Source organism: Phragmites australis, chromosome 1, assembly GCF_958298935.1.
Source record: "Phragmites australis chromosome 1, lpPhrAust1.1, whole genome shotgun sequence".
NCBI classification, from domain to species: domain Eukaryota; kingdom Viridiplantae; phylum Streptophyta; class Magnoliopsida; order Poales; family Poaceae; genus Phragmites; species Phragmites australis.
Window position 1 is genome coordinate 47,081,226 of NC_084921.1, and position 27,988 is coordinate 47,109,213.

General features: G+C 44.6%; 3 protein-coding genes and 1 non-coding gene across 4 annotated transcripts; 3 read left to right on the forward strand and 1 right to left on the reverse strand.

Moving 5' to 3' along the window:
- Nucleotides 1-443: 443 nt before the first annotated feature.
- Nucleotides 444-517, forward strand: TRNAI-AAU (transfer RNA isoleucine (anticodon AAU)). The gene has a single exon. It is a non-coding gene; the product is annotated as a tRNA-Ile (tRNA).
- Nucleotides 518-12,457: 11,940 nt separating this feature from the next.
- On the forward strand, nt 12,458-14,573 carry LOC133923288 (uncharacterized). Its single transcript, XM_062368688.1, has 3 exons — nt 12,458-12,830; nt 12,914-13,061; nt 13,188-14,573. The coding sequence occupies exons 2-3, from the start codon at nt 12,944-12,946 to the stop codon at nt 14,387-14,389; spliced, it is 1,320 nt and encodes a 439-aa protein (XP_062224672.1). The 5' UTR covers nt 12,458-12,830; nt 12,914-12,943; the 3' UTR covers nt 14,390-14,573.
- Nucleotides 14,574-15,028: 455 nt separating this feature from the next.
- Nucleotides 15,029-17,496, forward strand: LOC133923320 (putative pentatricopeptide repeat-containing protein At3g11460, mitochondrial). Its single transcript, XM_062368691.1, has one exon. The coding sequence runs from the start codon at nt 15,074-15,076 to the stop codon at nt 17,051-17,053; it is 1,980 nt and encodes a 659-aa protein (XP_062224675.1). The 5' UTR covers nt 15,029-15,073; the 3' UTR covers nt 17,054-17,496.
- A 388-nt stretch (nt 17,497-17,884) lies between these two features.
- On the reverse strand, nt 17,885-27,791 carry LOC133923304 (uncharacterized). Its single transcript, XM_062368690.1, has 21 exons — nt 27,444-27,791; nt 26,202-26,300; nt 25,693-25,844; nt 25,458-25,530; nt 24,851-24,973; nt 24,447-24,555; nt 23,988-24,067; nt 23,749-23,830; nt 23,439-23,578; nt 23,194-23,304; nt 22,973-23,089; nt 22,804-22,893; nt 22,382-22,435; nt 22,203-22,277; nt 21,576-21,651; nt 21,355-21,454; nt 20,919-20,988; nt 20,035-20,108; nt 19,590-19,699; nt 18,790-19,038; nt 17,885-18,512 (listed from the first exon to the last, which is right to left on the reverse strand). Exons 1-21 carry the CDS (start codon nt 27,573-27,575, stop codon nt 18,148-18,150), a joined length of 2,481 nt encoding a protein of 826 aa, XP_062224674.1. The 5' UTR covers nt 27,576-27,791; the 3' UTR covers nt 17,885-18,147.
- Nucleotides 27,792-27,988: the final 197 nt, after the last annotated feature.

The following is a 27,988-nucleotide window of genomic DNA, read 5'->3' on the forward strand; positions in this document are numbered from 1 at the left end:
GTTTTAGAAACTGTTGCACTAGATTTAAATTTTTTTAACTAGGTTTAAAAAATTGCTGAACTAAGTATCAATGTTTGTTGGCATGTTTCATATATTGTTGAACTAGATTTAATTTTTTAACTAGGTTTTAAAAATTGTTGAACTAGGTCTCAAATTTGTTGGCACGTTTTAGAAATTGTTGAACTAGGTTTAAAAAATTGTTGAACTAGGTTTTGGAAACTGTTGATAGATTTAAGAGATTGTTGAACAAGGTTTTGCAATTGCTGTCATGTTTTTACAATTGATGAACCAAGTTTAAAAACAGCAGCACAAAGAAGGAAGCCCAGTTGGCATTTTCCTCCTGGCCCGCATCAAACTTAATGGTATTGTATTATACCTGTCCAATACACCTACGCAATATCATATTATGATAAAACAACTATGATCCACTTAGGAGCAACGCCGGCCTATTAGCTCAGTTGGTTAGAGCGTCGTGCTAATAACGCGAAGGTCGCAGGTTCGAGACCTGCATGGGCCATTTTTTTGAATTTTTTTGCCTGATCGGTACAGTGCGTTAAGCCAGAGGAGATGTGCATTTTCAGCTAACGCTGTTTTTTCCTTTCCTTTTGACAAACTTACCCTGCTTTTTTTTATAATTTCTTATTGACAATGTATTCGAAAAATAATAGTGTTATCTTTGTGAATAAGAGATCGAACATAAAGCGAGACACACATGATGTATATAGGTTCCGGTGGATGGTTATGTATATGTATTTACTCAAGTACGAGCAATATGAGCAACCTATTACAATAAGTAGATTAGATCTAAGTCTAACATAAGGCTAATATCATTGAGTTTTTTTTTAAGGTTCTGATGCTTGCCTTGAGTAGCCGAAAAAAAAGAACTCCTCTCCGGGGGATTTGGGTCCTCGCCTTATATAAGGGTGATGTACCGTATCTTATCCATCCGTAATCTATAGGGAGCTCTTGTCGTTCAAGTAGATAAATCTATTATAGATACTAGTCTTCTTGAGTTAGATAAACAATCGAAGCCTTTCTAGTGTACACCTTCTAGATTTCGGAGTATCAAGTATCGTAGATTCAGTTCTGTAATATCCGCAGTTGTCAAATATGCATATAGCACGCCCATCCGTATATGATACACTTATTATGTGTATACCATATAGTTAAATATTCAACAGTAGTTCCCTAACTCTAACTCAACAGGGAGGATTTTTGCAAGCGCATACTCGAGTACCGCCAAGTTCAAGCTTGGTCGAGTAAGGTTTATCGAACTTTCGAAAGAATTGAATAAGGAGAGGCTCGATTCTGAGTATCGAGTGGAAACACTTTTGGTCGAGTGCCCTGTTATTATCCATACTCGAGACTTAATAAGGACCAGTAATATTTACTTCTCGAAATCCGTCTCTGAGTAGAGTTAAAAAAACATTTCAAAATTTGAAACGACGTGTATAGGAACCAGAATGCATACGAGCATGCAAAGATTTGCACGACGCTATCATCCTGCTTTTCACGTCGATCGAAGTGCCACAATTTTTATCCGAAGCGAAAGCAATTTTCGAGTCTCATTTTGTGGCATGGCCTATTTAATTATCTCACGGGAGAACTTCACCGTCATTGTGTTAGCATCGTTGCCTCCTCTTTAGTCTCGCCCTTCGAATTCATCCACCATTATTTGCCTTCTACTCAAAGACTTCATCTTTCACTTTGGATCTTATGGCAGAAACTCCCGATTGGGCAACTTTGCCTTTGAGGGTGCTCGACACTATCTCCAACAAACCGCATCATCCAGAAGATTTCACCTTCTTCCGTTGTGTCTGCACCTCATGGCGTGGAGTGCGTAGAGTGGCGAAATTTACTTCTTGGATCTTGAAGGGACCGTTCGTGCACGAGGATGACTTGGTGGAGGTCCATCGCCTAGGAAGTGAAGCAGTTTTTAACCTTCATCTTCGAGGTTTAGTCAACGACAGCTGGGAGCTGATTGGGGCCTCGAACGGACTCTTGATCATCGTCGAGTGAGGGTGTCAGATCAAAGGCATGGTATTAACCAAGTGACCGAATGATTCTGTAATCTCCCATCACTTTCCTACGACGCGTTCTAGGTGAACCTGTTGAGGTTCGCAGTGCGAAAGGATGAGAAATTATTCATCATCATTGTTCTAAGGATGTCGTACTTTCATCTTCAGATGATGAAAGGAGTGCACGTTTATCTTATCAATGGACTGCCATAGTGGTGTCAGATCTCTAGTAGCAAGTTTTGTTAGCGTATTTTGGATTTTTTTTGGATGAAGTGGTTTCGGGTGATCCATCGGGAGTTGTGGTGACATTGGAATAATCGATGCCTGAGTTTGAGATCTGGCAAACTGGTCTAAGTGGTTCTTGACTGCTCTTGGCTGAGTCTCACACATTTTTCCTAAAGGTTGGTGAACAAATTGATGATCCAGCCGAGCATAATGCATTGATGCCGATTTCCCTTCACGCATTCGGTGATAATATTTGGGAGCCACTAGAATGGGAAGTTGTTCCTTGGGCAAAAGAAATATCAATTCTATTGGGCATGACCTTCAAAGTCGTACCATCAATACCCGAAGTTACCAACCCTAGTCGAATTCTTATCTTCCGCCGAGTGAACTCAGCTTACCACCCGGACAATTATGACGTACTTAAAAGTTTCCTATCATGACTTTCTAGGACCATAAAATCCCTTGAGGGGAATTTCAAGTGGTGTTCTTGTAAATGGATATCACCAGAGCTTTCTCTTTAGTCGAGTAGTAGGATTTTTGTCTGATGGTTGCAATGAAATATTGTTGATATTTTGCCTATCTAACATGCTATTTTCACTATTTCTTTATCGATGAAATAGATTAGCATGAGTAGGTGCAATCTTGATCCATAGGCGTGTAGACTATCTTCAAGACTTATTGATCGAATATTCATTAATATCCGTAAACTAGATAAATTGTTAGATGCATGGCTCTCGAGTAACCACTCGAGACAACCGCAAGAATAAGGAAAAGACTTGGTGTAAAACTAGAAATAGAAAATAATGATGACCTTTTACAAATTTTCACTGACTTGTGTGCTTGACCAGTGTACGAACATGAACTCGACAAAGAACATACATGTCATCAACTAGAACTTCATACCATTAGGCGTGAGATGTCTAATAATATCTTGTGCCATTATGCTTTATTAGGTGTAGTTGTCCGTCATCAACCTAACATATGCCTCTAGTGGCTCTTATCCAAAGCAGTCAATGCAAATCAGAATTTTTTTTGTAAAAGACATATACAAAATTTATAAAAAGTATAGTATTATTATGTAGCACCTGACTCTATGGTCGAGGAGAAGATTAGTCGATCTAGGAGTAGAAAAATGACATACATGTACCATTGAAGATATGTGTTTCTATAGCTCTCGACTATCTACTCTATGACGGAATCGAGTGAAGAGTAAAGTCGTAGCATCAAAAGTATGAGATGTAACTCCCGACTCTCTACTTGATGTGATAATCAAGGCAGAGAGTAGAGCATATGCATCAAAATATACCTGACGTGGCCCCTATCTCTTCGCTAAATGACTGAACTCGAGTATAGAATGGAGCATAAGTATTCACAAAACATGGTTTCTGGCTCTCTAAATGGTGCGATAACCAGAGACAAAGAGTGAAGCAAAAGCATCGAATCAAAATTATATGATGTAGCCCTCGGCTCTCTACTCGATGAATGAATCCAGTGGAGAGTAGAGCAGCATCTGTTCGCCGAACTGTCGGGATAAATGGTTTGAGGAGTTTCTCAACGAAGACTCCTATGGATACCAGAGCTCAGGAAGAAGCAAGTCTAGCAAGTTCATCGGCAACAGAGTTGTCACCTGTCGGTGAATCAGGAACCAGGGGTCCCCAAATCCCGAGGCCAGGCCAACAGTCCGCCATATGGCGCCCTCCCGCGGGGTCATCTTCGCGAGGTAAAAAAGACTAAGTCCCAGGAGAGGGCGCTTGGGGCCACAATCAGTGGCCCCCGAGTACCCAGGTTCTCCGATGATCTGTGTAAGACTAAGTGACCGGGAAGGGAGTGCTCGGGGAGGTGAACAATGACCTCCGAGCACCCGAGTACCCCGAGGACCCAAGGAAGGTAGTTCCAGGAGAGAGTGCTCGGGGCTGCGGTAAACGGCCCCCGAGCACTCGGTTCCCCAAGGTTCCGTACAGTCAAAACCGGGAGAGAGTGCTCGGGCCATGAACAGTGGCCCCCGAGCACTCGGTTTCCCGAGGACCAAGAAAGGGCGTTTTCGGGAGAGAGTGCTCGGGGAGGTGAACAGTGACCCTCGAGCACTCGATTCCCTGACGATCTAGGAAGCCCCCCGTCAGTGGCCCCCACAGGGGTCACGTGATGAGGTGTCAGCCAGTGAAAGGCCTGATGCCGCATTTAAGAGTGCGCGTGACCTGTCACCTCCAACTGCTCCCGCCACGCTCGGTGTCAGCTCCTGCCATACTCTGGCAGAAGGGCGTGGTGACATTTAATGCATGGGTCCCATCCCGCGCCATCCGGTGCGCCTCGGGATAACATCGCGAGGCCCGAGGCGTTCCGTTTGCCGCGCTGCTGTGGCAGGCGAACAAGATTGGGCAGGCACGCCGGGCCGCTCTACGGCTGCCCGGTGGGCCCTCTCCATGGCGCCCGTTTCCAGCGCCATCATGACGACTGAAGACCGGGCGCGGGGCGCATTTTCAACCCCCGTCACTTCGCGCAGAGGCCATGATGACACCCTTTCCATTTATGGCGCCTTGGAACTCGTGCCCTCCTTTTTGGGGCACGCTACCATCGGCGGGTATTTAAAGCCGCTGGCAGCTCGAACAGAAAGAGAGATCGAACTCAGTCTACGATGAAAACAAGCTCGAACACAGAGGCGCACACAGAGCCAACCGAGTCCAACAGAGATCGAAGAACACCTTCGTACGAGCATAGAAACCGAAGAACAAGGAGCCCAAGGCTTTAGGATAGACAGACATTCTTGTAACTAGCATATTTCCGAGAGACATTCTCAAGGTATTTATAGCATCCACACAGGAGTAGGGTGTTACGCGCAGTGCGGCCCGAACATGTCTAAAAATCCTCCCAGCGCATTTACTCTTTTCTGCATCAGATCATTACCCGCCACCTGCCATTGCATTCATATCTATTTATTTCTCCGGCAAACTTATTCAGAATCATCCCCCTGGCCGAATCTCTAAAAAGGGGTCCCTCAGGATCCCTGCGATATGAGCTAACCCTCCGACATCACCCCTCCCGATGTGCATTATCTCTACTCATTCAAACTTTTCCTTGAGCTTTCGCTCATCGTTCAAGTATGCTACCATGTTTTCGTCTTAGCAGTAGTACTCTTTTTGAACTTGGTTTACGACTTGTTGTTAGTCCCCTTTCACGAGAAGTCGCCTAATTCCAAGTGATGCAGCCATGTGGAGCCCGTTTACCAGTCCTTCATATTCTGTGACATTATTGAAAGCTTTAAAATATAATTCACAACGTACCTGAGTTTATCGCATATTGGAGATTTGAGTACAATGCCAGCCCTCAAGCCCTGAAGTGTGAGTGATCCATCGAAGAAAAGCGTCCAGTGGTCGTCGACCACACTTGGCCTTATTTCTTCAACTCTTGTCCATTCGGCGATGAATTTTGCTAGTAATCGTGACTTTATGCGTGGTATATATCCGACATCGAATTCATTGAGCTCAACTGCCCATTGCGCGATTCGTCCAATAGCCTCCCTATTGCGTATGACATCCTACAGTGGGTACGTCGTCAGGATGGTGATCTTGTGCACTTGGAAATAGTGTTGTAGCTTCTGGAAAGACATCAAGACTGCATATAACAACTTCGACACTTGCGAGTATCGAAGCTTAGCGCCGTGTAGGACTTTTCTCACATAGTAAACAGGTTTCTGGACCTTGGCATTTTTCTCGAGGCATTCCCGTTGGACCACCAGGACCATCCTTACAACTTGTGGAGTAGCTGTAACGTACAAAAAGAGTTTCTCTTTTTTGTTAGGTAGTGTAAGAATTAATGGAGACAATAAATACTTTTTTAAGTTTTGAAAGGCACGCTCCGCTTCTTCCGCCCACTCGAACTGGTTGTGCTTCTTCGGCAACTTGAAGAAAGGTATCACTCACTCGCCTATCCTAGAAATAAATTGATTTGAACCTCCTTTAGTGTTCGAGGTGACTGCATTTGGTCAAAAGCTTCGATTTTGCGTGGATTGGTCTCAATGCCTTGACTTGACACCAGAAAGTCGAGAAGCTTTTCAGACGGAGCAACGAATATGCACTTCTCCAGATTGAGCATCATATGATACTTCCTGAGGTTATTGAACGTCTCCTTGAGATCGTCAATCTAAGCACCCCCGATTCTCAACTTGACAACAATATCATCGACATAAGCTTCCACATTGTGTCCAATTTGGGGCTATAAATAGTTTTGAATACACTATTGATAAGTAGTACCAGCATTCTTTAAAACGAAGGGCATCTTTACATAGCAAAATACACTGAAAGGAGTAGTAAAAACAGTTTTCTCCTCATCCTCTATTCCCATACTAATTTGGTGATACTCTAAATAGCAATGTACAACCTGCTATAGAGTCGACGATTTGGTCGATGTGTGGAAGAGGAAAAAGATCTTTTGGACATGTTTTCTTAAGGTCGGTGAAGTTGACACACATTCTCCATCTACCATTAGCTTTCTATACGAGGACGGGATTTGCCAGCCATGTAGGGTGACAATCTTCTCGAATAAAGCCCGCCTTAAGGATTTTGTTGATCTCCTCCCAGATATCTTGCTTCCTATTCTACATAAATCTTCGCTGCTTCTACACCACAGGTTTGGAGTCGGGCTTTGTAACACCTTGAGTTTTAGCATTTTAGAAAATAGCAAAATTCGCTCCAAATTAAAAAAGTTTCTAATTATTAAACTAGTATAAAATCAAGGAAATATATATTTGAATGTGTATATAGTTGTATGTATGTATTCAAATATATTATTTAGGCTAAGTATTCTAAAGAGCACTAAATTAATTTCTAACTAAATCGTTGCAATGAATTCATCATATGCATTTTGGTTTAATTGTTTTTATGGTTCTTTGTGTGGTGGTTCGAATTTGAAGTTCCCTCAAATTCGAATCCATTTTAGTTTTCTCGGCAATTCCCTAATCCAAATCAATCAGTGACAATCGATCTTCCAATCCAACTCAAATATTCCTTTTTGAATCAAACTAAATTCAATTACTCCTATTTGAATTTAATCCCAAATATCTTAAATCTAGATTCGATCAAATCATCATCGAATTCGTACTCAAATGCAATTCAAATCATTTGAGTTATATTCATTTCATTTCCAGTTCAATCGCTTCGCCAATTCAATCCCGTTCCTCTAAATCAATTCGAATCCAAGTCATTAAGTGATTTACACAATTCAATTCAATTCAAATAATTCAAATTGAATTTCCAATCCAATTCAAAACAAGTCATTTCAATTTCTAATTCAAACTCATTTGAATTATGCCAATTCAATTCAATTTAACCTATTCAAATTGAATCATTACAAACTCAAATACATCAATTGGTTACACAAATATCTCACAACTCATCTCTCTGATCTCTCTCACTCTCTGGTCACTCTCTCCTCAGGTATTTTCCCATCTCTCTCTATTCTCTCTCCCTCCCTGATCTTTCTCATAATGCCAGCAAAAGATCACCCGCACAGTCAGCAGCCCATGCCCTGCTCTCTCCTTTCCTCTCCATCCCTCTGATCTTTTCACCAGGAAGCCAAAGCCATTTTCTGGTATTGCGGTTGGATGATCAACTTGATTGAAGGTGATCGGAACCTCCGACCACTTGAGGTATTGAGTAGGCCCAGTAAGAGACAAATTGACCTCTCGTTTGATCGCCTTTTACTGCCTTTTAGATTCATATATGGCGAATCATCCAAAGATGTGTGCTAGACTTTGGTCGACCTCATGGAATTCGGGCTCGTCACCGTTAACGTTTGGCTGGCCTATTTGTTGTTATGCTCAACAACAGTGACCTTGAGCTTTTTATACCTTATTTTTGATGATATGGCATTTGTCGAAGTCGTGTTGGCTGGTCCGATGGACAAGATACCACTTCCCACCACCTCGACTTATGCCTTTGTTTTCCCTAGTGTTGTGTGACTTGCTCCTATCGATCGCAGCTATGGTCGTGTCTGGACCCTTCTGCTTATCACTGGGTTTGTTCCTATTCCCCCCATTCTTCGAGGATTCAGACTTGACCTTGCCAGATTGAGGATTTTTGGTGCGTTCCTGGGCTTCTGTTTGCTTTGCACACTTGTTGGCCAACTCGAAGAGCTCTCTGACTGTGTGAATCTTACGAGTAGCCATCTTCCTGAGCAAATCCGTGTCCAGGACACCTCGCTTGAAGGTGATGATGACTGACTGATCGAAGATGTCTGGGATTGCATTACGCCAGTCGCTGAACCGATGAATGAAATCTCGGAGTGATTTTTCCTCACCCTAGTTTAGCTTATGGAGATCGTTCTCCGTTCCTGTCACTCGAATGTGCCTTGGAAGTTGGCTATGAACTGAGCCTTCAACTTGACCAATGATCAGATTGAGTTAGGAGGCAGGTTCAACGACCAGGACATGGCAGGTCCATCGAGTGCGGTCAACAGATAATTAGTCATTACCTTGTTGTCGCTGCTCGCTGCTTGAATTATCGTGGTATAGATCTACAATCACTTGTTAGGGTTGATCTTCCCATCATACTTCTAGATTGGACGTGTCTTAAACTTCTCGGGTCATCGGATCAACCTAAGCTCGTGTATGAAAGCTTCACAACCTCCATCAAATTCTTCAGGAGGAGGTGGGGGAGTATTATCACGCGTGTTCCTTCGAGCATGGGAGTCACATTGACCATCTCGTCTTGGAGATCTACGATCGTAATGACGGCGGTCGTTCTCACGGCATTCCTCATGGTGGTTGTCTATCACTGTACGTAGATCATACCGATTGTGAGGAATGTGATTCCTCAGGTCTCTCTGTGTAACACCCTACTTTACAACTAAGCATAATTATTTGAAAATAGGAAATTTTAGCAGCATTTCCTCTATAGGGGCGGTATAACTGACCACAAAAAAGATCACAGGCAGACAATATATGATATAATCAACATATATATAGAAACCTTCCATCCCCAAGATCCATCCCCAAAATGCACGCACTACCTCATCACAATATCGATGACTCAACCGATGTTTATAAGTTGTGTTTTGGTGGTCTGTCGTTTGTTTTGTATATGTTGTGGTAAGACGCTGGTAGTGTCATGAAGGTTTCTATATATATGTTGGTTATATCATATATTGTCTGCCTGTGATCTTTTTTATAGTCAGTTATACCGCCCCTATAGAGGAAATGCTGCCAAAATTTCCTATTTTCAAATAATTATGCTTAGTTGTAAAGTAGGGTGTTACACTCTGGTTCCTGCGTATATGGATATGGCAGTTACAGTTTGGCTCGCAAAGTGATGCTCGGGCTCGATCACATGAGCTTCCTTCCTGGGATCCCTCGACTTGGGGATACTTGCGTCTATGGCTCCTCGAGCCGGCGTTTTGCCAGCTGGGGCGTCTAGAGTTGTTATGATTGTTCGTTCGAGCAGCTTGGATTTGGGCCGCATCGAGTAGGGTCCTAACCTGGTTAACCATAGGAGTTAAAAGATTCGCTGGATCCAACTCAAGAAGAGATCTCATAATCATATAGGCTCCGTGGACATTAGCATTTGGAGTGCTAAAAACATCGCTGCCCAAACTTGGCTATGGTCGAGACGATGCTGCTCCACGATTGCTATTCTGAGAGAGCTTGTCCCTCGATGTTTGAGCTGGTGGTGGTGGAGGTGTGCCCACCGAAAGTCGTCGTTGAATACCAGGAGGTACTTGACCTTCTGCGGTCCGTCAATGGAGAGTTGTGTCAAGGACATGTAAGGCTCCAGCTGCAATTGTCTCTAGTAGCATATTGCTAGGAACGCTAGTACCATGAGAGGTGGCTACCACTGTTGGATCCTTGGGAATTTTCGTACCATTGTTTATCACAGCGTTTGGATCTACCACCATTGGATCAGCAGGTGGGATATCAGCTCCCCTGGCTATGAACATGAGCCGATCTGTTTGGCTACTCTGGATGGCAACGGAGTTGTTGTCACCACCCTCGTCAATGCCGGTGTCCATGCACTAGAGAACATTGGGCTCCTTGGGATCCCACTCGAGATGTCCCACCTCGTTGTATGGTCTGGACTCGATAGTACCGTGCATATCAGTTTACCTTGATGATCCTAGCGGAAGATCATAGTTACGAATGTGATCTTTGATCTGGCTAGGGGTGATTCGAGGGTGATCGTTATTGACCCGAAGTGGCCGTAGAAGCCGTCGTCAGAGAATCTGGTGCCGATGTGTACTCGAGACATAGCCAATCCTAAAAAGCAGAAGACCCCTACCTAACGCTTCAATTGTCGAGGATTTGTTCCTGACAATGTGTCTGAAAAATAATGGGGTTACCTTCTTGAATGAGAGATCGATCATGAAGCGAGAAACACGCGATATATACATGTTTGGGCCTCCAGTTGGAGTAATACCATATCTCCTGTGTGGTTGATTATGTATATGTATTCACTCGAGTACAGGGAATGTGGCTAACCTATTACAAGGAGTAGATCGGATTTAGTCTAACCTAGGGCTAAAGTCATCGAGTTCCTTTTGTGTTAAGGTTTTGATGCTTGGCTTGAGTAGCCGGAAAAAAAAGAACCCTCTCCGTGGGATTTGTGTCTCTGTTTTATATAAGAGTGATGTACCGCCTCCTATCCATCTGTAATCGATAGAGATATCTTCTTATCGTTCAAGTAGATAATTTTGTTACGGATACTATTCTTCTTGAGTTGGTAAGCAATTAAGAACTTTATAGTATACACCTTCTAGATTTTGGAAGTATCAAATAGCACAGATTCATTTTTTTAATATCCATAGTTATTAAGTATACACACGGTATAACCCGTCTATATATGATATACTATATATATACACTCTATAGTTAGATATTCGATAAATTTGAGTTGAACTCACTATTTGCTCAAGAGTGTAATTACCAAGAACACAACACAGGCAGGAAGAACCTGACGGTACATACAGAAAAACAATCGAAAACAATCTTGCATTATTGGCATCGACGCATTAAGATATGAGCTCTTGTCGTTTGGTTCTGCACCAAATTCAATTATTTGCGTGGAGGATGTTGGAAAGGTTCCCGTGTCCAGTGCAGAGAAAGCAGAGGAAGACTGCAACCCTGGTAACCTGCTGTCCATGACACGGTATCGTCTCTCCCGTCCTAAGAGCATCTCCAACTGAGCCCTCTTCCCACCCCCTATCCTATATTTGAGGGAAAAACGATGAAAATCGGTATCCAACCGACCCCCTATCCGGCCCCCTTTCTTTGAGGAGCTCTTAAATCTCCTCCCTCACCCCCTACATCTAAGGGCTCCTCATCCGGCCCCACACCCATGCCGCCGCACCCGCGCACGGCCCCTCCCGCGCCGCCGCACTGCCCCGCACCTGCCCGCTCGCGCTTCCCCACACCCGTTCGCCCGCCCACGCTGTGCCGTCGCCCCCTCACCCGTCCGACCGTGCCGTGGAGGTGTGGAGAGAGGGAACTCGAGGAGAGGGAGGTCGGGGAGAGAGAAGGAGCGGGGAGAGAGAGGGAGCTTTGGCCGGTGTCGGGAGAGAGGCTCTGGAGAGAGGGAGAGAGAGTTACCAGCTATTAATAAAATAGAGACGATTCGAATATAGGAGGTCAAATATGAGGGACCGATTAAAACGCGCTGAGAAGTAGGAAATGAAATGTGGATGAGGAGCCCCTAAATAAGAGGAATAGGGGATCAAATATGAGTAGTCGGTTGAAGATGCTCTAACAAGGTAGATCCATCCCGTGGGGCACGATGAGATTAGAACGAATCTATTTTATTTTTAAATTGTTTGGATAGTGAGTGGTAAGATTGAATAATTAGAAATTAAGAAATATTTTTTAAAAATTCGAGACGAAATTGTTTAAAAAAATGATGGAACATAGATATCTATTTTAAACATTATATTGATAGTAGACTGAGTCTATTAAAGTAGACTTGTTCTATATTATTTACCAAATAAACATTTATATATAAATATAAATATCTTATTTTTAAATATATAAATAAAATCACCAAGAAACACTGTCTGCAACTCGGGGTCCTAACGTTGACTTCGATGAAAGCACGTACGTGGGTACAACCTTAGTTGTCACTCGTAACTACAGCGGCGAAAGGTCAGAACAGCCTGGTTCCTACCAATTCAAAGCTAAGGAATAAAAGGAGGCGAGGCCGTGAGGAAAAAAAACATTTCTGCACAAGTGCGGACTGGGTCTCTCCTCTTTGCTTTCAGCGCCCGTGCACCTGCCATTTCATTTCACTTTCGTCAACGGCGGTTTGGAAGTAGCAATCTTCGCACTAACTCCTCACAATAGCATTTTCACTATCATAAAAACTCCTCTTAGTGGCATTTATTCTGCACACGTTATGTGTGCCTACGCGTTTCCTTCTGCTGTTGCTTCTGGCTAGTTCTTCATCGTTCAGCTTTCCTTTGGGCTCACGTCTCAGAAGGAGGCTCTGCGCCTGGGTTTCTTGGAACAGAGCAGCTTACGCCATACGGTCTCAGGAGGAATTCTTGTCCTTCTTGCGACAATTACACTTGAACGGGTGAAGAATTTGGGAGAATTCTGAAGAATCTGGCTTCTAGGTAAGCATATCGGTTTTTCCTATTGCCTGCTGTAACGCAGTTCTTGCCGTGGCCGCTCACGAATTCTTGCCCTGTTGTTGCAGGTGAGCAGCAAATTTGCTGGCGCCATCGTCATGCAGAGCGAGGAGGTGAAGGCGCGGTTCGGGCGGTGCCCATACTGCCGCGCCATGATCTACCAGGACCCCAACGCCGTCATCTACTACTGCAGCAGGTGCCGAACGCCCATCCGAGGTAAACGGCAGAGCACAGCGCCTGGTGCGGCATGCGTTCCGGCCGGCAGACGGCGCTGTTCCTTCCTTGTTGCGAAGTAGCAAATGATGTGATCGACTGATCGGTTCTTCTTCTGCATTGAGGCAGGCAAGAACCCGCGGCCAACCGACGAGACCGAGTACGCCCTCGCGCAGCTCGAGATCCTCTCCGCCGACACAGCGTCGGTGTTCTCCGACGAGGTTGAACAGTCGAATCCAAAGCCAGCTTGGGTCGTCGAGGACGACGACGGGCAGCCTCCGGTACCGAGCAGGTCAACTCCATACGGTAATTTCAAGCCGAGCAGCTTCCAGGGTACCGGAGCCACTTCGTCCTCGCCGTACAGAGAGTTTGGTTCGGTCAGAACCGGTCCAAGAAGCAACCGGGATGAACAAACGGAAGCGGAAAGAACCAGCTCGCCGCTTCACAGTCGCGTGGCCGAACTACGGCCTTCGTCGCGGAGAACCAGGCGATCGATGAGCGGTGACGTGGACGTTCCAAACGATGGAGGATCAGGCACCGATTCAGAGTGCGACGTGCCAGCGTCGGCAGCTTCTTACCGGCGCCGGGCGTCGCCTCTGAGCTCACAAGAGCTCGAAGCGGCGACGGTGTTGTCAGGATTCGAGCTGCCCAACATTGCGAGGTCGCCACTGACTGACCCGGCGTTTCAGCAGCGCCTCCTGCAGGCACTGGACAACCTCCGGAGGGTCATCGCCGCCGTCGACCAGCCGCGCAGTATGGACGGGCACCGGCATGCCGGCATGTCTGGGATGAGCGCAGCGTGCAGCGACGACAGCTGCGACACGAGTACAGTAACACGGCGCAGCTCCCGCCTTATGCGCCGTCTGGAGTCGCAGCTCGCGCAGGCATTGCCCGGAGAGCGCCCGCGCCGGGACGCGAGCACCTCGTCCTCTTCTTCGTCGTCGGCATCGAACAGCCGACGCGGCGGGCTCAGGGCACGGACGCACCACTGCCGCCCGGTGCTGGGGGGCACGCCGTTCGTGATCTGCGACAAGTGCTCGGAGATACTGCAGCTGCCGACCGCCCTGCTCTTGGGCAGAGTCGCAAGGCTGCAGTGTGGCGGCTGCAGCGAAGCGCTCGCGCTGACGCTGCCGGCGAGCGGCTCGTCTGGCCGACCGAAGAAGATTTTTTCCGCGCCGCAGCCTGCCGTCTGCGGCGCAGAGGACACCGAGAACTATGCGCTTGCGAGGGGCCGCCTGAGCGGCGAGCAGCCGGGGCCGCTTCACCGCGTGCTGGGGTACAGCTCCGTCAGTTCAGTCCTACGAAGCCGGCGGTACGGCGAGTACAGCTGACCTGAGCGTTTTTCTCAGTTTCTTTTGTCTTTCTTACGCCGCTGGAAGATTCAATTAGCTTTGGTTCGTGAAAATTCTTGAACGATTCTTGATTCTATTGCGTGATTCAGAAAATTGGGTGTAATTTGTAATGTTTCCGATCCATTTTTTTGGAATTCAAAACGTACAGCTTTTTAATAATGTATTTTTCATTCTCTTAAACATCGAATTAAACTCCACGCTGCACCGCTTGTGTGGGCTCTGATCAATTTCTTTGAGTTTCATCCCTATGAATGCACTCTCCAGAGGATATACTTAGCGCGTTAGCTACGATACTATGGGTCAAGTCGCACATGTTTTTTTATCCAAAATACTTACATAGTTAATTTGTTTCGTCTTCGAATTGTTACAATCTGAAATTAAAATAAATAAATAGTTTTTTACTATAGTTTTTTCCGATTCGTTTATTACATCGTGGGAATATAAGAAGCTGATTTCTCTAAATTATTTTAATTATAAAAATCTATTTTACTGAATTATACATCAAATTTTTTTAAATCTATAATTAAATTTTTCACAATTTATCTTTTTACCGTCTAATTTTTTAGATTCCACAATTAACATCAACTTTTTAAAATCCTAACTAAAACAAACAGGCCCAACAGAAGAACCGTTAAGTGTCATTGCCTGGCAGAACGGGCCCGCATGCCAGCGAGTGGCGCATTTGGTCACACACCTCATTACCTTCTCCCACATGACAAGGCCATGGCCACCGAGCCTTCCATCTCCGCCGCCGCATTCGCCGTCAACGCGAATTCCACCGAGCCATGGAGCGCGCGGGTGCGCACCCTGACGCGCCTCGGGCGGCACCGCGAGGCACTGGCCCTCTTACGCCATGGCGACCCCTCGCCTCCACCGCACGCCCTGGCGCTCCCAGCCGCTGCCATCTCCTGCGCCACGCTGTCCCTCCCCTCCGGCGTCGCCCAGATACACGCGCTCGGTGCCAAGCGCGGCCTGCTCCCCGCCGCCGACGCCTACCTAGTCTCCGCGCTGCTCGCCTCCTACTCTCGCCTCGGCCTCCTCCCGCTCGCCCACAAGCTTCTCGACGAAATGCCTCTTGCGTCCACGCCCCACACCACGCTCCGCACTGCGTTCAACTCCGCCATCTCCGGCTGCGCGCTCCATGCCCTCCCGGCCGCCTGCTTCGCCGTCTTCCGCCGCATGCGCGCCGCCTCGGTCCGCTTCGACGCCGTCACTCTCCTCGCGCTTGTCCCCGCCGCGCCCCTGAACGTGGTGCCACAGATCCACGCACTCGCGGCCCGGGCTGGGCTCGCCGCCGAAACATCCGTGGCCAACTGCCTCATATCCACGTACGCGCGCGGCGGGGCGGCTGGCGCCGCCCTCGCCCGGCGGGTTTTCGACGAGATGCCGCTGGCATCCCGCGACCTCGTGTCGTGGAATGCTGTGCTCTCAGCCCACGCGCAGAACGGCCTGGCTGTTGACGCCCTCGAGCTCTACCGCTGCATGCGTGGCCCGAGCGGCGGCGGGGTGGAACCGGACGCCGTGACGCTCGTCGGCGTGCTCTCCTCCTGCGCGCACCTGGGCGCGCGCGGTGTGGGCTTCGACGTCGAGCACTACGTGCGCAACAGACTCCCGGGCTTCCGCACCAACGTGCAACTGTGCAACGCACTCATCAACTTCCAAGCGCGCTGCGGCAGCCTGCCCCAGGCGCAGCAACTGTTCGACGAAATGCCCAGGAAGAGCATCGTGTCGTGGACGGTGCTGATCACCGGGTACGGCATGCACGGGCACGGCGATGTCGCCATCAGCCTCTTTGAAAGGATGGTGTCCGAAGGTATCCGGCCAGATAACGTCGCAATGGTCGGCCTCCTTTCGGCGTGCAGCCACGCCGGGATGTATGACGAGGGGCGCAAGTACTTCTTATCAATGGAGAGCGCCTACAGACTGCGACCTACGCTGGAACACTACACCTGCATGGTGGATCTCCTCGGACGCGCCGGCCGCTTCGAGGAGGCGCGTGAGCTCATCTCGTCGATGTCCATGCCAGCTGACGGTGCGGTCTGGGGTGCGCTTCTTGGAGCGTGCAAGATACACAAGAATGCGGAGGTAGGGGAGGAGGCCTTTAAGCACGTCGTCGAGCTGGAGCCGAGCAACGTGGGGTACTACGTGCTCATGTCGAACATATACACCGACACGGGGCAGCTGGACGGCGTGGCGAGGGTGCGGGCGATGATGAGGGACCGCGGGCTCAAGAAGGAGCCCGGATGCAGCTACGTCGAGCACAAGGGAAGGGTTCACCTGTTCATGGCCGACGACCACTCGCACCCGCAGGCAAAGAGGATCTACGAGCTCGTGATCAGGCTGGAGCAGATGATGAAGAAGTCGGGAGTGAGGGAGAGCAGGGCGGTCGTGGAACGCGCGGAGAAGGCTGCCGCGCAGCGGCTGTTTGGGTTTCACAGCGAGAAGTTGGCCGCGGCGTTTGGGTTACTGAACACCGAGGCCGGCAGCGAGATCGTGGTGATCAAGAACCTCAGGGTGTGCGGGGACTGCCACTCGTTCTTGAAGTCGGTTTCGGCAATTGCCAACCGCGCGTTCCTGGTCAGGGACGCCAGCCGCTTCCATCGCTTCGAGCGTGGAGTGTGCTCCTGCAAAGATTACTGGTGAAGGATCTGGTGCTCGCCGTGAGAAAACACTGTCGCTGTTGCATCGCACCATAAACAAGTGCGTGTACTTGCTGAGGTTTTGATGGGTGACGAGGAGCAGAGGCGCTTCTTCAGGGAACGGGAACACGACTGACTGCAAAAACAAATCCGCGGATACAGAAGATGGGCGCGACTGACTGCAAAAAGAATCCGCGGATACAGAAGATGGGCATAGACTTCAAACCGTGAGGTCGTCGCTGCTGCTTGCTAACGTCCGATGTCACGAAGTTTAAAGCTGATGAAGACGTGCGCAACACTAGATCAGGAAGTGATTGATAATCGTGGCACCGTGACGAGCGAACCGATCTACCAAAGTACGTCCCAGAAAGGCAAAGTTTTGTACCAAGGTGACTGTTATTTTCGCACGAAGGCCCGTCCATCCAATGATCCAAAGTGTTCAGACAAGCCTCTACATCATCCTACAAACTTCAGGACCATTCCTTAAGTTGAGATTCGTGCAGTTTGCAAAGCATGCATACTTGGTGTGGATTTTATGGGGCAGGTGAGACTTGAAATCGTATATTGTAGTGTAACAGTACCACAGGATCATGCAGCCTGCAGCACGGCAATGGCCACCTTCAAACTGCACGGAAATGCCGCCTTCAAAAAGTTGTACTAAAGTGGTAACAACGCTTAAATCATAGCTGCACGGAAAGGCCCCCTTCAAAAAGTCCGCAACTATTCATGTCCGGACATTCTTCCTAAAGAATTTGTGTTCCAAATGTTGTACTCAAGTATTTGTTCATCTCATATAAGCATGTGTTTAATCCCAATACAAAGCGAAATGTCTAAATAACAATCAAGCCAAAAAATAAGGCAAGACCAATATATTAACAATATAGTTTCAAGATGTCTGTAGCTGTGATTTACAAAAATCTTCTGAAGCTATCGTAATACACAATTGTAAAATAATACTATTCCATTCCTCAAAATCATGTCCATATAAATGCTTTGACTAGTTTACAAAGAATGATCTCCTGGACAGAAACTCAGAAGCAAGGGAAAAGGCAAAAGGGTAACTTTGCATTCTTGTACAGCACCTGACATCATGACACCTCACATCCCGGTTGAGGATGTCCTTCCTATTCTTTGAGCACCAAGTTTTGGTTGTGCCGGCTTTGTTCCTCGACCCCTACCCGATGAAGCTAAAGGTCTAGCTTTGGTTGCTGGTGGAGGCGCCGCAATCGCACCCCATAAGTCGTCACTGTTCGCTGCTGCTGGCTTCGATGGCTTCCCAGATGATTTTGGTGGAGGTGCAGCTATTGAACCCCATATGTCATCGTCATCATTGTGCGATGCTGCCGGTTTGATGTCTGTAGACTTTGATGCACTTTTCGGTGGTGTAGCAGCTATAGGACCCCATAGAGGATCATCATCTGATTTTGGCGCTTTTAGTTGATTTGATTTTGATGAGTTCGCAACTACATTTGACAAAATCAGAAAGAGAAAACAATGAAAATAAATGGCTATCTTTTTAATCAATTAGCCCAGGACCATCACAAAGAAGCATAGAGTAGAAAATGTCATCCGATGTGAGGCTGAGATGTGGTCAAGGGCTAAACATCATTGACACGGTGGACAGTAATCTCCAATTTGATGATCTTTGCAGTGGTTACTGAGCAATACTATTATTTTTAATGAAAGCTGACCAAGAGACTGTTTTAGGTAAAACAATACACTAGACAAAAGCGAACTTACCAGCTTGTTTTGGTTGCACCACTGGACGTTTCTGAGCAGCCTGTATGTTGGAAAGACGAGATGGTGATGGCTTATCATCAAACGGATCTACATCATCCCATCCTTCTTTATCACTACCATTTTCTTCATGGATATTACCATCCTCAAGCTCACCCCATCCATCTACTGAGGACCTTGCTGATGCTGGTGCAGCTTGATCAAGGGAGCTGGATGTGGATGGCGCATATGCTACCATGGCAGACTGGTTATCTGTGACAATAGAATTGATATTCAATACTCGATCTTCTTAAAGCGAACAGAAGTAGTAGAGGTGTTCATGCTCAAACAGCGCAAAAAAATACTAGGATATACACCAGAAATTAGGCAAGTAGGTACTACAAACATCAGGACGCCAGAACATAGAATTCACATACATTCCAACATGGCATATCTATTACTTTCTTACTTCCTCTGATCCCAAATATAAGTCCATTAGGACATCAACACGGTCTCCAATATGACACTTTGACTAATAACATCAATAAAAATATATTATTTCAAATAGAAAAGAGTTATATTTTATGAAAGTACTTTTCATGATTAATCTAGTCACATCAACCTTATATTGTCAATCTATATGATTTTTTGGAAGCTAAAAAGATTTTACTTTGGACAAACCTGAATGGACTTATATTTGGTATCGGAGTAGTAACACTATTTTCAGACATTTACATCTCACATTTTTACCCTTCTATGAAAGTGATGAGAACTTGAGTGACACTTAACTGTAAAAGGAATTGCGGTAATTAAATTACTAATACCTGGTGTGGCAGCCAAGGGTGCTGAAACTTGTGAATTATTGGCATTTGCAGTAGATACTGGACCATAGTCAGAAGCTTTACCCTTTTGAGTGAGAGAATTCATGGCCCACCTGTAGTCAGACGAGTTTGTCATAAACAATCCGATACAAAACAAGACTAAAATATCGTAAAATATAACCTCAATACAACATTAAGGCTTCCTTCGGCATTGGGTCAGCATATGTTTTTCTAATTTTGCATAGATCTCGGCAAAGCACAGAAATGATACATGCAAGTAAATTTATTACTGATAAACTCAAAAGTCAAGAATGCATTGGACCAAGCTTTCAAGGAGACAAATCTAGCATAATAGCTGATTTTATTAACAACAAAGCCACCTAGCCACCCAAATTTTAAACAATATTTACTTCCTTTTGGCAGCCAACATAGAGGCAAGGTAACTTACCCAAGTAAACCTGCATTTCCAGGCTTTAACTGAACACCAGTACTTTCAGCTGCCCTATTGTCTTCTGTATTAAGCTGTAGTACACAAAAGTAGACATCGCACAACATAAGAATAGCAAAATCAACAGAACAGAAGGGCAAAGAAGAATATTTCTACTGGTAAAAATACAGCAGACAACCTTATCCCAGCAATAATGTAAAGATAAATGGAGCAGTACCAAAAACATTTAGCCTAAGATGCAGACAATGTAAAGAAACAAAGCCTTGAACCGAAATGAACACAGAGAGAATAATTAGCATAATGCAAATGAGGTTTCTGAATGCGTGCCAATTCCATTTTCTGGTAGGATCCACAAAAAACTGCAGTGACGCTTTAAGAGTTTGTGTTATCATTTTTGTGTTGTCCAGAGGAATATAACCAAGTGATTTTTGCCTGCTACCTTAACATCTTAAGACAGGTGATACTTCGGAACATAACAAAGTAAAAATCTATACAGCCCATCGCTGGTACCCACACGAGTATTAGGGCATGTTTGTTTCAGCTAGAGATTCTGAAAAGCAACTTGTAGATTATGAATTGTAAAAAACTGGATTGTAGAAAGCTTTTAGATTGTGGATTCTAAAAAACTTTGATGTGCAGTTCAGAAAAATAGACTTCACAATCTGTGAAAAGCTTCCCACAATCCAACAAGCGGATTGTAAAAAGCTATGGCAAGAACTTGACTGTTTGTTTCAGCTTCAGATTGTAAAAGCTGAAAGCCACAATCTGAAGCCGAAACAAACAAACCCTTAGACATGTGGTACACCATTAGAAGCAAACTATTTGTGGGCTAAAGTGATCCAGCAAAGTGGGTAAATCATAAGCAACAAACCAGATATAGATACCTTCTCATGGTGCTGTTTTGCTATTTGCAAGAACTGATCGGTAGCCTGGAAAGCCTTGGTTCTCACATCACTGTAAAAATGTCAAATGATTTGCAAGACCAAATCACCAAAATGCGATTAAGAAAAGTACAGTTAAAACTCAAGATTATGTGTTGCAAATATGATGTCCATTTAGCCATTTAGGAATTAACCACCTAGATTGTTAAACTTCACATTGTTTTGTCAATTTTTGTCCAAAGGGGAATGTACCCATCAAGCAACTTTCTTTTACCAATTGTGCAGATGTTCACCTAGACACCTATGCATCCTGGTGCCCCAGAGATGCTACACCTGGTCTAGCGCCATAAAAACCTTACACAAGATAATCTATTCCAGATTAAGCCTGTTATTGCCAGTTGCAACAATGAGAAAGTAGAGACGGAGCTAAAGGCTGTACCTATCTGGATCAAATGTGAGGACAACAATATTAGGCAGGATGCGAGTTGCAATCTCGGTCATTTCATAGTATGAACTAGTGGCACTCAGTGCCATAATTCCTGCCATGGAGCAGCAGCAAATAAATTAGTTATAATACATAGCATTCATATTTCTCACTGATAATTACCGGAAGATAGCTCTATAAGTACTAAAACAGCACATCAGCACAGGTTAATGTACCAGCTGCTCGGGCTGGAGGGAAGGTATCACGTAATGCACGGACTGTGAATGCATTGATCAATACTCTCTTCCTGGTCTGTCGAAATAACAAAAACCTTGTTAGCAAAGAGGCAAAGAACATTATACGGTGGAATTAGCCACATGAAATCCATTTCCAGAATAGTTGGCTACGGTTCTATTTTCCAGTTAGGGATTAATCCTAGATCCAGGCAGTACATACGTTTTCTGGCAGTGACTGTTTTGTCATATTTTTCTGTGTTTTATCATGTTTCTGCAGTAGTAAATAGTACTGAATACCCTTAATACCAGATATATCGGTCAGGTCAGCTGGGACAAACTATCTTCAACAAAAACTTGCACTGTAAACATGGAAGCAGAAGCTTATACACAAACTATGAAACTATGGACTTATTTTTGTTCTTTTTTTTTCAGATCATGGATTTCCAGTGTCAAGAAAACTGCTGAACAAAATTTTGCTCTATATACAACTGACACATGTTAAAAACAGCTAACTTCAGCGAATTTCCATAGCATCACATTTTCAGCATGTCTAGTTAACACATAACATGGCAAAGGAAAATCAATCAGGAATACAAGCAAAAGGATAGTAGTATCTTTGAGACAAACCCCGTCATTCATGTAGTTTGCAATATTTCCAAGAAGAATTGTAGTGTTCGTCCTGATTGCAGGTTCTTCATCCACCTGCAACAGACAATAGTGCTTAACATAACTTGAGTATAAACCTTCTAAATATCCAAGCAGGTATAACAGAGTCAAAGGGCATCTCAATCTGAACAGAGCATCACCTGTAGCTTAGAGAGGTACTTCAAGAGAGATCCTGAGATTGTACGCTGAGATAACTACAGTAACAGACCAGACAATTATTCATTAGAAAGAATGTCATTGCAAGTGCAATGTGCAGGCTCCTGCAAGGACAGGAGTTCATGCAACCGGATCAATAACAGGATTTCAACCCTAATTAGGCATCACACTGACCTTAGAAGAACATATTTCCAAAATAAAACTGAACACATGCCAAAATTGGTAACCAAAGTAATACGTGGACTTGGGATACAAAATCATGATCATGCAAGTAGCTAAATCAGAAATTTTGACAAAACAGTGATACTTCTGCTTCATAACTTGCATTCAATAGATTGCGATCAGTTTCTGACTACATCTTGGATGATAGACCTAGATGCCCAACACGAAAGTCGAAGCAACTCACTTTTGGTGCCAATACAAGCATTGACTTCAATGTCAGTTCACGAAGAGAAGAGGAAGTATCGGAGAAGCCAGTGGCAACATGAGGAAAAACCTGCAAATACGTTAGATGATTAGGCATATTTATGCAGACAATGTTCCAGAAACACAAATATATAAAAGAGATCACTCACTTGTTCATCAACAGTTTGAGCTGCCAATGACTCGCCAAACTGATCTATGTGCTGCAAAAGACTAGCTCGGATAGCTCGGTCATTAGAGGCAAAAAGCTTGACAATAGTTGGCAAAACCTGAAAAAGGCCAGCATTCTCAACTAATCAGATTATTAGATGATCCATAAAACAGCAGTGACCATAACTAATATATAATGAGTGAAAACAAAAGAAAAGATCACCTTGGTACTAAATTGGTCAGCCGGAAGCCAGGATCCCATCATCAACAAAACATTCAAGGCTGGAGCAGCAGCTGAACCAAACTCGAGCGCAGAAGCCAATACAGGGAGCAGCTGTGCACAAGGTAGCCAAGATGATAAGCATATAGACAAAGACAAGGTCCCCAGTTCGTTGGGGGGGAAAAACAAAGGTACAAAGCATAATCACATGGAGGAGTCAAGGGTTCTACTGGAGACTTTGGCAGTACCTTTTTCAGGACTATCTCACGGGGAAGCTGTTCGGCTATATTTGGGAGTTTCCGGAAAAAGCTGTCTTTCTCAACGCTATCTTTTAAATTAAGAACTTCGATGAACTGGATGGTCTCTACTAACTTGTTCTGGAAAAACTCTGAAAACAAAGAGTCAAAGACATCATTGCAGCCTTTTGAAACTAATGCAAATAATCGGATGTGAGACTCACAATAATGGTAGTAAGATTGAACACTGAAGAAATGCATTAATTCAATAAATGTCTCAAAAACAGCTGGCCAAAAGACAAGGAAGAAATGTTGAACTTACCGCTGTTGTCAATAAGTTTTGAAGGATTTAATCTACGAGAAGGTGTGGAACTCAAGAGCCTCTGGTAATCTGGAAGTAGAGACTACAAGGAAGAAAATAATCAATAACTCAAAAATATGTAAATATACAAACTTCTCAGAATAACGTTCTGCAGCCAGAACAGTGGGAAGCTCCAAAAACAACAAAAAAAGTAGTAGCATGGTGCAGAAATAAGTTTAAGTGCAATCATGCAAGCTAACCTTTGGGATTGAAGCAATATTTCGAAGGTCCTCTGTCCTAGCCAGCTTTGCACCAGAAAAGAGTTCGTAAATTAAACACCCTGTGACAAGTGTTATATTCTCATTATTTCATGATTCAGGGACTATCAATCAATACTATCACCCAGGGCAAATAACAGAAAAGTTCAAATTGCATCAATTTATCGATTTACACTTTTAACGCTTTTTTTCATTAGTCTCTCTTGGCTTTCTCTAGAATGCAAAAGCTCAGCAGTATTTAACATAAAAGATTTGGAACTACAGATATAAGCACGTGGAAACCATTTAAGAAATAACGAAAACTCTAATCTCTAAGTGCGCACAATATAGGAACACCCTGGAACACAATTTCCCCCGTACCATAACCGACAAATTTACAGAAGCGGCCATTGTAAGCATGCAATGCAGGATAAGGAACCATTAAGTGTTAGTTCTGCTCACCCAATCCCCAAGAATCAATGGCCCACGGAGGTGATTTCCTAATTGCAGCCCAGTCTGACTTTGTCAGCTCCATTGGCTTGTACTGCGTTCCAACTAACCATTCAAATTGCTGTGAAGAAACACAAAGATGAGAAAAGTTTTCAGATAAATTGAAACATTTTATTATTTTATTAAGGAATATATTTATATATCTCCATCCCTTTCCCTAAATTCCCATGGTACTAAAAGGGTATTGGACCCTGCTTTCTAGAAACAACCCTAAGTGAACCTTAACACAGCAGGTGTAGAAATAAAACAAGTTTCCAAGCTTGATTATAATTTCTAAGAGCACTCCTTGAACATTCACCAAATGATACCTAAGTGAACCTTAACTAATATAATAAAGGTGTGGATTAAATCATTACCAACATGGGGCTACCAGAGGCTTCATTGTTAGCATCAAATTCTGACAGAACATCAAAAGCATGAAGCTTCCAATCCAAAGTTTGAGTAACAACTACACTGGCCAAGCATACATTCCCATGAACCTGGAATTGAACAAGTGATGGCAATCAGGTCATTTACGATCAAAGCATTCCAGTGTTTGCAATTTTCATTTACGTATGAAGACCCCACTGTGTTGACGTGAATGCACTATTTAATCCAATTACATTGGTAGAAGTAAGTTGCATCCACACCAATAATCAAAAACAAGGAAATGTCCCAGGTCAATACTCAAGAACAATAGAGCAAAAAAACTTAAGTTAAATTGTAGGAATGACCTAAGTTGCAAGCAGTATACACAAATCAATAACCGCATGCTTCATATGAAATTTGCTTCATCTAAATATAACACAGTTACAAACAAGCAGGATCATCAGAAATCATCAATGCAAATCTACAAGTAAATATCACAAAGCAACAAATGATGGAAGGTGTTAGCTTGCATCTAAAGATAGACTAAAGATGAACCAGAATGCATATTAAATTCCACTCTTTAACTCTTAATGCGGAAATTATGCAGAAGCTTACGAGCTTGCAGTCGTTATTGAGAAAGCTCACAGCTTTCGATATCTGATGAAGACCCCATGCGAAATACTCATCTCTGCAACATTATTAATTAGCCATAATGAGAATAAAGTTCAATGATCCAAGAGATGTATTATAGAACTAAATCAAAATCTATTGAAAAAAATGCTACAAATTGCATGACTTTGCTTTCCGAAAATACCATTTTGATAAGCACAAAAAGACAAGAACATGGTACCTCTGCGTACCACCCAGATTCAGTTCCTTGAGTTTTTCAGAAAGTGGCATAACTGGCTCTGTAACAATATAAATAATGTGCTTCATGGCAGGTCCATCGGGAACTTCTGCTTCGGTACTGTGAAGAAAGGACAAGATATTTGGATGCCGCACCTGCAGTAACCACAACAGCACTGAACTAACTTAGCAGATGTTGAGAAAATATAAAGTTCAATCAACCAAAAAAAAAACCATTACAATATAAAGTGTGCCTTCCCATGAAAAGGAAGAGACAACAAAACGATGCAATACTGGTGCGGATGGAGCAGTACATAGAAGTCTATGATGCTGAATGCTGAAATATCAAGACAATCTTTTTTCTTCCTTTTTGGTACAAACTTACCCCTTCTCGTTTTTGTCTATAATTTTTTTAAAGACTTGACATTTTGCCAACACAGACTACCTCTTCAATTTTGAAAGCTACAGCAGTATTGATCATCAAAACCCAAATGATGAAAGTCAGTAGCTTACTGTTCGTAATCTCTTAACACCATTGCGACCAGCAACCAAGTGCCTGTCCTGAGGATTGCTCCCTGACAGAGAAAAAATTGACACAGGCGATCCATCATCCTGGAGAAGACAAGGCAACAACAATGTTGGAAGTGGCAACATATCTTACAAAATTGAAATAAAGTAATCCTTTTGGAGGGAAAAAAAAAGGGAACAGCTTAAGCAAACAAAAGTGCCCAAGAGAAAATTGGGCAATGATGGCAAAACAAGGACGAATAATACTACTCCTACAAATGCGATCAATATAATAGTAACAATCACCTGGGTGATAATATGACACGCAATGCTCTAAACCTCTGCATATTTGACAACTACAGTAAGAATCGCTGTAAGTTATTCATCCCAGGTTTGTCCATAAGAACCTAAAAGGTTTTCAGGTAACTTCACAAAAGCAACAAATCAGTTGTTTCCAAGCTCAATGAGACCTCCAGCCCCGCATCTACATTAGCATCAGCATTCAGCAATGTGCCAGGATTTAAATCAGCGATTGCAATATCTGCAAATACACGACCCACATATTCAACATCTCAATCATGAATGTCCTAGGCCACAAGGCATCACATCCCAAAAAACAATTTCATATCCATGCACTACTTACCATCAGATGAATTTAACGACATAGCTCCGCACAACGAAAATCTCATGATAATTCTAGATATTACACCAGGAAATTCCCAACTTCATCCGATACAACATTACTAAAGTGCTAGCAGCAGTAATATCCACAGCATCCTTGACCCTCATTAAACTGGATGGCAAGCCGCTCTACGCAAGCACATGAACTCAAAATTTAACCAGAGGTTAAGACAACTACCGCACAAAATCTAAGCTCCAGATTAGCCGCGTGGCAACTAAACACTCAATCCACCAATTCTGCTCGCGAGGAGTTACTAAAGCTAGTACCAGTCCAACACAGTAACACAGACTCCAAAACCGCATCCGAGAACCCAATACAGCTACAGAACGCAGACTCACAAAATCCAACGCGTACGCAGCCACAAAAAACCGGAAGCACGCCGAAATCCACACTAGCACAGCGCGCAAAGTTCGCACCAACTGGAAATTGGCCAACTCAACCACCGATACAGCGAAGCGAACCAGCCTATGAGCCGAATCAGCGGCACGCCGAATACCTTCCCAGTTCCCAAGCCTACGGGGATCTAAACGATCAGGTGCGAGGGGGTAAGGATGCCGACGGCGTACCTTGGATGTGCCACGGTGGTGCGTCCACGAGCCCCAGGAAGAGGCGGAGGCGTAGGGCTCGCCGACGGTGTAGGGGAAGTCCTTGAGGCCCGATCCGGATCCCGCGACCACCTCCTTGAGGAACTTGAACATTTCGCTCTACGTCTCTGGTGATCCCCCGTCTCTCGCGCGGCGCTTGATCGACCTCGATCGCCTCCTCGCGGCGGTGGTCCGCGCGCCGACGCGGCGAGGTAGATCCGGGGCGGTGGAGGAGTAGGAGTGGAGGGGTGTGGGGTGAGGGGAACGGGATCACCTGAATTCACGGTAGAGTGAAGGACTGAAGGGGAACGGGAAACCGGCAGAGGGGACCCACCTGCAAGAGGGGCAGAAAATATTTGCGCTTTTGGCCCCTTTCCTCTGACAATCTCGAGCTGGACAGACATGTCACAGCCTTACAGGGAGTCTCATACTTCACCCATGAAGTATTTAATAGCTGTCTAATCTTTGATCGACATCTAAAATTAGATTTTAATTTTATTGAAATTTATATTTTCTTATGTAGTTAT

Bases quoted from the DNA above. Each gene is read 5' to 3' on its own strand.
- LOC133923304 (XM_062368690.1), bottom strand. From the start codon at position 27,575: ATGTTCAAGTTCCTCAAGGAGGTGGTCGCGGGATCCGGATCGGGCCTC. The intron at 23,305-23,438 runs GTACTGCCAAAG...CCTTGTGCACAG, and splicing joins GTGAGATAGTCCTGAAAAAG to CTGCTCCCTGTATTGGCTTC. The intron at 18,513-18,789 runs GTAAGTTCGCTT...TGTCAAATGTAG, and splicing joins GGTGCAACCAAAACAAGCTG to TTGCGAACTCATCAAAATCA.
- LOC133923320 (XM_062368691.1), top strand. From the start codon at position 15,074: ATGCCAGCGAGTGGCGCATTTGGTCACACACCTCATTACCTTCTCCCA.
- LOC133923288 (XM_062368688.1), top strand. From the start codon at position 12,944: ATGCAGAGCGAGGAGGTGAAGGCGCGGTTCGGGCGGTGCCCATACTGC. The intron at 13,062-13,187 runs GTAAACGGCAGA...GCATTGAGGCAG, and splicing joins GTGCCGAACGCCCATCCGAG to GCAAGAACCCGCGGCCAACC.